General features: G+C 41.3%; 1 protein-coding gene across 1 annotated transcript in view; it reads right to left on the bottom strand.

Moving 5' to 3' along the window:
- CPT2 (carnitine palmitoyltransferase 2) overlaps positions 1–8,758 on the bottom strand; it is a 39,351-nt gene that overhangs the window by 16,048 nt on the left and 14,545 nt on the right. Inside the window, exons 2-3 of the mRNA XM_007945918.2 lie at positions 7,650–7,730; positions 6,545–6,651 (exon numbers count right to left, since the gene is read on the bottom strand). Coding sequence (XP_007944109.1) covers positions 6,545–6,651; positions 7,650–7,730 — 188 coding nt within the window. The remainder of the gene's footprint in view (positions 1–6,544; positions 6,652–7,649; positions 7,731–8,758) is intronic.

The following is an 8,758-nucleotide window of genomic DNA, read 5'->3' as shown; positions in this document are numbered from 1 at the left end:
GTCTGGAATTGAACCCATACCCGTGGTTTCCAGCCAAACAGAAGACAGGCATGTGAGTTGAACATTTACCTCAGGTAGATACACTCCTTGGAGAAAACAGTCATGGGAGAAAAAGGGGCTGATTATGCACAGAGAGACAGCTCAGGGGGCAAGAGTGCATGGAGGGATGGACACTGGGAAGGGATAACTATGGGGAAGTCAGAAGGGAGCTGTTGCATTGTGGTAAACTGTGGTCAATGTCATGAGACAAAGTGTATGTGAACTGCTCTATGGAAAGTGAATCTGTCTGTAAATCTTCACCCAAATCACAATTAAAAAAAAAAAAAAGAAAAAGAAAATGTCTTCAAGGCAAGTTTCTGCTGGGATGAGCAAGCACAGATAACCAAAAAAACCAAACCCGTTATCGTCAAGTCAATTTAGTGGCTCTACAGGACGGAGCAGAACTGCCCCATAGGGTTTCCAAGTCTGTAACCTTTATAGAAGCAGATTGCCACATCTTTATTCCAGTGGCTGGTGGCTATGAACTGCCAACCTTTTGGTTAGTGTTTGAGTGCTTTAACCACTGTGCCAATGGGACTCCTAAGCATAGATAAATGCTACTAACAAAGACCATCATCCATAGAGGGAAATACTTTTCATGTGTAAAACATTGGGAAGAGCATTAAAGGATGCAAATTTATTATTTATTTATTTATTCATTCATTCATTCACTCCATTCCTTAAGTATCAGTACTCTGCAAGGCCAGAGGGATATAGAGAACAGGACATGGTCATTGGTTTTAAAAAACTGGTGAAGGAGACAAAGAGAATTCAAATATAATAAAATATAATACAACAGAGAAAAAAGAACTCTGAACAGGCATAAATCTATAAGGCAAAGAGAATTGGAGAGGAGAAAATAGCAAATATTAGAAGCTGGATAGTGTTTAGACAACTGGTAATGACAAAGCAGACTCAGGAAAGCCAATCCTAAACTGGCAGTAGAGAAAGACAATAAATAACACGATTTACACAGCAGAACCTCCCAAAGGGCTCAATAACAGGCAGGCTAGTTACAGCTAGCTGAAAAGCTGTCAAATTAGGCCCTCTCCCCTCAGATCCCCCTTCACTTCTATTTTTATTCTCTGAAGAAGGTAAAATTGGAGGACATAAATCAGAGTTGAGATCTCAAGTCTTCTTCCGCTATGCTGCTCCTAGAACATACCAGTTGCCATTGAGTTGACTCTGATTCATGGTGATCCCATGTGTCAGAGCAGAATTGTGCTCCTCTGGTGCAGTGAATTACTGGGTATGGCTCTTCTAGCCACGGTCTCTATGACTCCCACCAGATGACTGGGTGGAACTATGCAAATGTAAGGTGCTCGTGGCCCACCAAGGGAATCGCAAAGCTTGTTACTAATGTAAATAAGGTACGTGATGCCCTGTGGGGGTGAGACTGTACAAAGGGTATGGAACCCTACTGTGAGGATTGGTCAGTTTTGTCATCTTGCTAGGCTGAAAATGAGCCATTCCAGAGGTAGAAAAGGGGAATCACACTACCATCAAGCCAGAGAAGAGCTAAGAGCTGAACAAGTTTTTGGACCCAAGATCCCTGCACTGAGAAGACGGCAGAGAAATAGCAGTAGCAGCAGAACCAAGAGACTGGCAGGAGACAAGAGCAGCAGGCTTGCTGATCCACAGAGTGAGAAAGCTGAGTGCCTTCGGGAGAAGCCTTGCTGCTGGAGCGGGGTACACCTAAGGGCACCTATTGGCAGACCTAAAAGAACTTTTTGTAATACTTGCCTGGGCAGGGCAAAGGCCAGGCTGAGAGGCCAAACACTAAAGAGAGGAGCCTATGGGCATGGCAGAGGGGAGGCTGGCCTGATCATAGAATCGTATCCTTAGTGTTCCTAAACCTGATTTGTAACCTATTGTTTCCCTAATAAACCATACAATTGTGAGTATTTTCTGTGAGTTCTTTGTGGCCATTGCCAATGAATTATTGAACCCAGCAGAGAAGTAGAGAGTGTTGTGGAAAGGATAGCTGGTGCCAGAATTAGTAAAAAGGTTGGAGGGTGGTTGCATGTCTGGCTTCTGTCTTATAGGAACTAGCCTTGGGCTGCTGATGGTGATTCTGTCTCCCTCTTGTGAAATTAGAAGAGATGAGAGGACACTGCACCCATGCCTGCCCTTTTTGCAGCTCCATAGGGTTTGTACTGGCTGATTTTTCAAAAATTGTGATTAGAGGAAACTGGCTTTCTTTTCAACAACTGATACATGTTCTGTTTTGTGACATTTACTGCAATCCCCATACTGTAAAAGCATCCTTCCCACTTTCTCCCTGCACCCATCCCTTGCTTTCATTCTTCCTTCTCATTCCCTCCTGCCTCCCTAGCTCCAACCTTAGGCAAATGCTGTCCTCCTAATCTCATATGCTTGATTGTTCCAATGAGTGCATACCTTCCTAATATTACTGTTCACCTTATAGGCCTGTCTATTGTTTGGCTGCCAACTGAGTCACGGGGGTTAAGTTCAGCTCCTATTTTGAAGGGTGTCTAAAGGCCATAGTCTCAGGGGTTCCACCAGTTTTCATCAGATCAGTAAGCCTGGTCTTTTTTATGATTCTGAGCTTTGTTCCACATTTTCCCGCACTCTATCTGGGAATTCTTATTGTGATTCCTTTCAGAGTGGTCAACAGTGGTAGCCTGGCACCATCTAGTTCTAGTTTCAGTGTTGTGGAGGCTGAGGTTCACATACTCCATTAGTTCTTTGGACTAATTGTTTCCTACATTTTTGTTTTCTTCAATCTTCTTGGCTCTGGATGGGAAGAAACCAACAGTTGCACCTTAGATGGCCACTCACAAGCTTTTAAGACCCCAGTCACTACTCACCAAAGTAGGATATAGAGCATTGTCTTTGTGGACTATCTTATGCCAATTGCCCTTAATGCCCCCCAAGACTATGGTCCTGAGCCTCCATACCCAGCAACTCATTCCCTCAAAGTACTTGGTTATGACTAAGATGTTTTTATAACTTTGGTCCCTGTATGCTCTACTACATTCATGGATATAACTGCAGCACACAGACGTAGGTAGAGGCAGCCTCTGTCAATTCTTTATGTATTTGTAGGTGTAGTCTCATTCACCTTCCCACCCCTGTTCAGATCGAGTGTTTATCTATGTATCCATTTATAAATTATTGTTATTGCTTATCATTGCAGGATTATGTACGTGATAATATTCACCTGCATTACCTTTAATTCTTGTGCTCCTCCCTGTCTTTCACTGCCTTGATCATTTTCTCCCCCTTATTGTATACCACCTCTTTCTTCACTAAAGTTAATACATGCCCACCCTCTAGTTGGCGATTTTCCCTCTCCTCCCCTGCCCTCCTTGATAACCTTCAAAGAGCAAATCTATGTAATAAATCTTTTCTTTACTTTTTGTAGTAGTGGTCTCATACAATAACTGTCCTTTTGTGATTGACTAATTTCACTCAGCATAACATCCTCTAGGTTCACCCATATTATAAGGGGAGTAGTGACTGGAGTTTTAAAAGCTTGTGAGTAGACTTCTGAGATGCAATTATTGGTTTCTCCCTGTCTGGAACAAAGGAGAGTGAAGAAAATCAAAGATGCAACTAAACAGTTAGTCCAAAGCTCTCATGGACTACAGCAATCACAGCCTCCACTAGCCTGAGACCAGAACAACTAGACGGTACCTGGCTACAACTACCATCTGATCTGATGGGGATTATAACAGGACAGAGCAGGAGAAAAATGTAGAACAAAATTCAGAATCATAAAAAAGACCAGACTTACTGGTCTGAGAGAAATTGGTGGAAGCCTGAAGACTACATTTGGCCCTCAGACACCCTTCAAACCTGGAACTGAATCCACTCCTGGAGATCACCTTTCAGCCACATAAAAGATATGTCTATAATGTCAACAATAACACCTGTGAGGAACACGATCCTCAGAACAATCAACTATATGAGACTAAAAGGGCAGTATCTGCCCAAAATCAAAGTTCAGAAGGCATGAAGGAGCAGGCAAAATGGGCAAATGCAAACAGGGAACCTAGGGAGGAAGTGGAAAGAGTGCTTCTACATTGAGGGGATTGTAACTAACGTTACAAAACAAAATGTGTATAAATCCTTGAATAGGAAACTAATTTGCTCTATAAACTTTCACCCAAATCGCAATAAAATCTTCCCCTCAAGAAATAATCTATGGGAAAATGATTTCCAACTTAGCCAAATAAATTATCAATGATGTATGACAGCAGTTTTAAAAATATTGCTTCCATGTTCTGCTTCCTGAAAGAAAATGTTAGATGCACTCCACCAAAACAGGGGAGAAGCCAAGAAGGAAGGAAATATGAAATACAAGAAACAGAAGTCCCAACATGAGAAAGAGATGAAGATATTACCTGGCTGATGGTGAAAGGACACTGCAAGACCAGAACCTATACAGTAGGCCAAGCAGCTCACCAATCCAGACAAGAGCAAGTCAGAAATTCCAGGAGACAATTTGTCACAAAGACCAAAACTGACAGAATATCTAATATATCTTCATGTATCAAGAGGAGATTTAGACAACTTGGGATGAGCATGGGAGCAAATCATTAAGCATACAGAATAATAAGCAAAACAAAGTATGAGATAATTATTAACTTCAGGGAAAACAAAAAGTACATGGAGGAAAGAAAAAAAAAATCCTCATATACTTAATGGCTCAGCTATCAAAAGCACTTACATGATTATAATAGTATAAACACTTCTGAGATAACCCAAATTACAAGTAACTATAATAGGAAATCAAAGGGACAAGCACTACTAATTTGTGTACCCATTGCCATCGAGTTGATTCCAGCTCACAGTGACCCACAGGGTTTCCAAGGCTGTAAATCCTTATGGAAGTAGAATACCTACCTCCTCTTTTTCCTGCAGAACAGTTAGTGGGTATGAACCGCCGACCTTCCGGGTAGCAGCCAAATGCCTTAATCATGGTACCACCAGAGGTCCTACTAATGTGTGTAGTGGAATACAATTGACTACTAAATTCTAACTTTCTATAGCAAGATATCAATATACCAAAAATCCAAACCCACTGCCACTGAGTCGATTCCAACTCACAGAGACCCAACAGAACAGAGTAGAACGGCTTCATAGGGTTTCTAAGGCTGTAAATCTTTAGAGAAGCAGACTGCCTTGTTTTTCTCCTGTGAAGCAGCTGGTGGATTTGAACAGCTGACCTTCTTGTTAGCAGCTGAATGCTTTAGCTGCTGTGCCACCAGAATTTCTTGGTATCAATATATAATGTCTACAAATAATAATAATAATAAAAAAAGAAGATGCAGTACCAGAAGTATATATACTTTAGGGACGGGGGCAGATATCAAAAGAATCAAATAGGAGGTGAAAATGAGGAGTGAGAAATTAGGGCAGGGGCAGGGAACTGCTGTTTTTCCTAAAAAGCCTTACGGAACTATCTGACTCTTTAAGCTATGTTGTTGTTGTTAGATGCCATCAAGTTGGTTATAACTCATAGCGATCCTATGTACAACAGAAGGGAACACTGTCAGATCCTGTACCATCCTCACAATCATTGCTATATTTGAGCCCACTGTTGCAGCCACTGTATCAATTCATTTCATTGAGGGTTTTCTCTTGTTCACTGACCCTCTCTTTTACCAACCATAATGTCCTTCCCTAAGGAATGGTCCCTTCTGACAACATGACCAAAGTACGTAACATGAAGTCTCGCTATTCTCCCTCCTAAGGAGCAATCTGGCTGTACTTCTTCTAAGATAGATTTTCTTGTAGTCTTCTGGCAGTCCATGGTATATTTTATATTTTTTGCCAATACCATAATTCAAAAGTATCAATTTTTCTTTGGTCTTCCTTATTCATTGTCCAGCTCTCACATGCATATGAGGTAACTGAAAATACCATGGTTAGGGTCAGCATATATATATACCTTTGACAAAAATATAAGCTAAATTAAAACAAGTATGGTGGAAACAGAAGAAGCAACAAACTCTGAATGGGGAGGGAGAAAAACTGGGAAAGTTTTGTAAAAAATTACCCAACCTGGGTCTTAAAGGAAGAATTTGCCAGGTAAAACATGGTATTGGAAACAACACAGATAAAGGCACAGACGAATTAAAAACTAATGGGTTCAGGGAACAATGAGGAATTCAGTTTTGCTGAAGCATCAGGCATGTCAGAGTGAGTGGGAAGAGATAAGGCTGCAGAAGGCAGTTAGGTGACAGTGAAAGACCTAGGATATACACACAGGATACAGGGACTTAACCCTGTATCTTTTTCAGAGAGAAAAACCCACAAAGAAGGTAAGTCATTGCTCTTGAGCACAGACTTCAGCCAACACCTTAGAAGGAGAAACTAGCTCAGCCTCGATACTGACCTCAAGAAGAGAGGATGAGACATCACACTTCAATACTGCTCCCACCAGAAATATCTTTGAGAACAAACAGGAGCGAAGATGCCTCAATTTCCATTATGAAGAACTCTGGGAAAAATCACACCCAAAAGCCCAGACTACCTGAAATGTAGCTTGTATGTTTATTCTTCTTGTCTTGAGCAACCAGTTGCTCATGCAGTTCTTTTCCACTCCCATTTTCAAAACTCTTGCAAATTTGTTCTGTTTTCCTGAAATGTTCAAGGAAAGGCAGAATCAAATCATGGCAGAGAATACATGATTTTTAGGCTTATGGCCAAGAACTCATAAAGAGAGCTTTGAGTCCCCAACAGCATATACCCAGAACCTGGGAATGAGATTGCCTCCAATCAGAACAGGAATCAATCTAAGATGGTTAAGTCTAGGATATCTTCTTAAAATGATTGATCAGGAATATCAACATCTCACAAAACAATCTGTACTCAAAGAAGCAGCTTGGTATAGAGAAAAGGACATGGGCTTTGGAGTCAAAAAGGCTACCTGTGAATCCCAGCTCTGTCACTTTTATGTTGTGTGACCTTGATGCCTATGACCTCAGTTGCTTTACATGTAAAACAGATGTAACAGTACTACCTTACAAGATTAAAAAAATATTTATAAAGCTATTAATTTATTGCCATATCAAGAGAAATGTCAAATGACTGATGGGGTATTTAAAAGCAGAGGGGTAGATTATGAATAATTCATCTATGTTTCCCCATCACTGTCCAGCAAAGGCTTCTGTGATTCTAATGACAAGCCTGTACAAAAAATTCCCATTATGGAAAAACAGGCTACAAGAGCTTAATCCATTCCTCTTTTGAGAATATCCAATGTCATTTTCTAATTCTATGCTCAAACTTCAGGCTGGCTCCCTGGGTCTCTTCAATGGGCCTTTCTACCTTGAGAGCACACCCTCTGCAAATGATCAGTACCAGCTAGCCTTCCAGGTACACCTGCCCAGATAAACATTTTACCTTATAAAGCATCTCCTGTTAAGTCTGGTTAGAGGGATTCTTAACTCAGGGCCTGGTCTGCCCTTTACAAATAGTGAAAATCTATCTCCTGAATTTGCACATGTACAGATTACGTCCTGGGTTCCCAGAGACTCAATCAAGTCATAGACACGCCTTGATGCTTAGGTTACTGTTCCTTGCCAGACTCCCTTGAACCACCCCAACCATGATCATCCAGGGTCCTCGATGTTTACCTGAACTGTCCATCATCTAAGAGGGGCTTCTGCGCACTGAGGTATCTTCTAATGGTGTCTTCAAGCTTGGGAACAGGAAGCCTGAGGAGAAAAGCAAGGTCAGTATTAAGGGTGATGATATGTAGAGAAGGTTAAATAGCTTCACAATCCAAACTAATAAATTAATTACTGGATAATTAATTTTCTTCCCAAGAAACTAACAATGGGAAGCCACTGACAAATCAGAATCAATGGATTTACTAATGTAAATAGTCACAGCAATTCTATTTTTAAGTAAAATCATAACTTATAATGCATTAAAGATGAATTTCATAAGCAAAATTCATATACACTAATTATTTCAAAATAGGGAAGCAAAAGATGCCCAAAGCATCCCTGTTTCCTTGTCACAATTACAATGACAGTGGTAACACTGTATTGTTGCTGTTAGGCACTGTCAGGTTGATTTTGACACACAGCAATCCCATGTGATGAAGCAGAACTAGCCTATAGGATCTTCCAGGCTGTAATCTAGACAGATCACTAGGTCTTTCTCCTGTGGTGCTGCTGGGTGGGTTCCAACTGCCAATCTTTTGGTTAGCGGCTGAGTGCTTAACTTCTGTGCCACCAGGGCTCCTCAACACTATGTCAGCACTGATTTAATTCTACCCTTTGCATTTGACTGCTACAATAGTTGGAGCTGTGTGTCAACTTGGCCGGACCACAATTCTGTGTGGTTTAAGCTGCTGTGATGTGGTTATTCCCGAGATAGGATCAGAGGTATATGTTTTGAGCAATGAATCCATTGAAAGGGAGTTTCCCTAGGGGTGTGGCCTGCTTCCAATGTATTTATGGACATCCTGGGAAAAGAGACACTCTTCTGTGGATCGGGATCCTATTGTGCTGCCTACAACTGTCCGTGAGCGAACAATCTACCATTCAGCCTGGAGATCTTAGATTCATCATTCATTGGAGTCAACAGCCAGTACACTGCCTGCCAACCTTGAGCTTGTCAGCCCCAGCAGCTGCCGAGAATCGGAAAAAGCCTGCAGCTTGACACTTGATCCATGAACTTGGGACTTGCCAGCTTCTATAAGTGTGTGAGCCATTTTCCTAAGATAAATTTTTCT

The sequence above is a fragment of the Orycteropus afer genome, unplaced genomic scaffold (genome assembly GCF_000298275.1).
Source record: "Orycteropus afer afer isolate SDZICR_OR568_19922 unplaced genomic scaffold, OryAfe1.0 scaffold00145, whole genome shotgun sequence".
Classification (NCBI taxonomy): domain Eukaryota; kingdom Metazoa; phylum Chordata; class Mammalia; order Tubulidentata; family Orycteropodidae; genus Orycteropus; species Orycteropus afer.
Note: the sequence above shows the minus strand (reverse complement) of the source record. Positions and strands in the feature narration are given on the sequence as shown.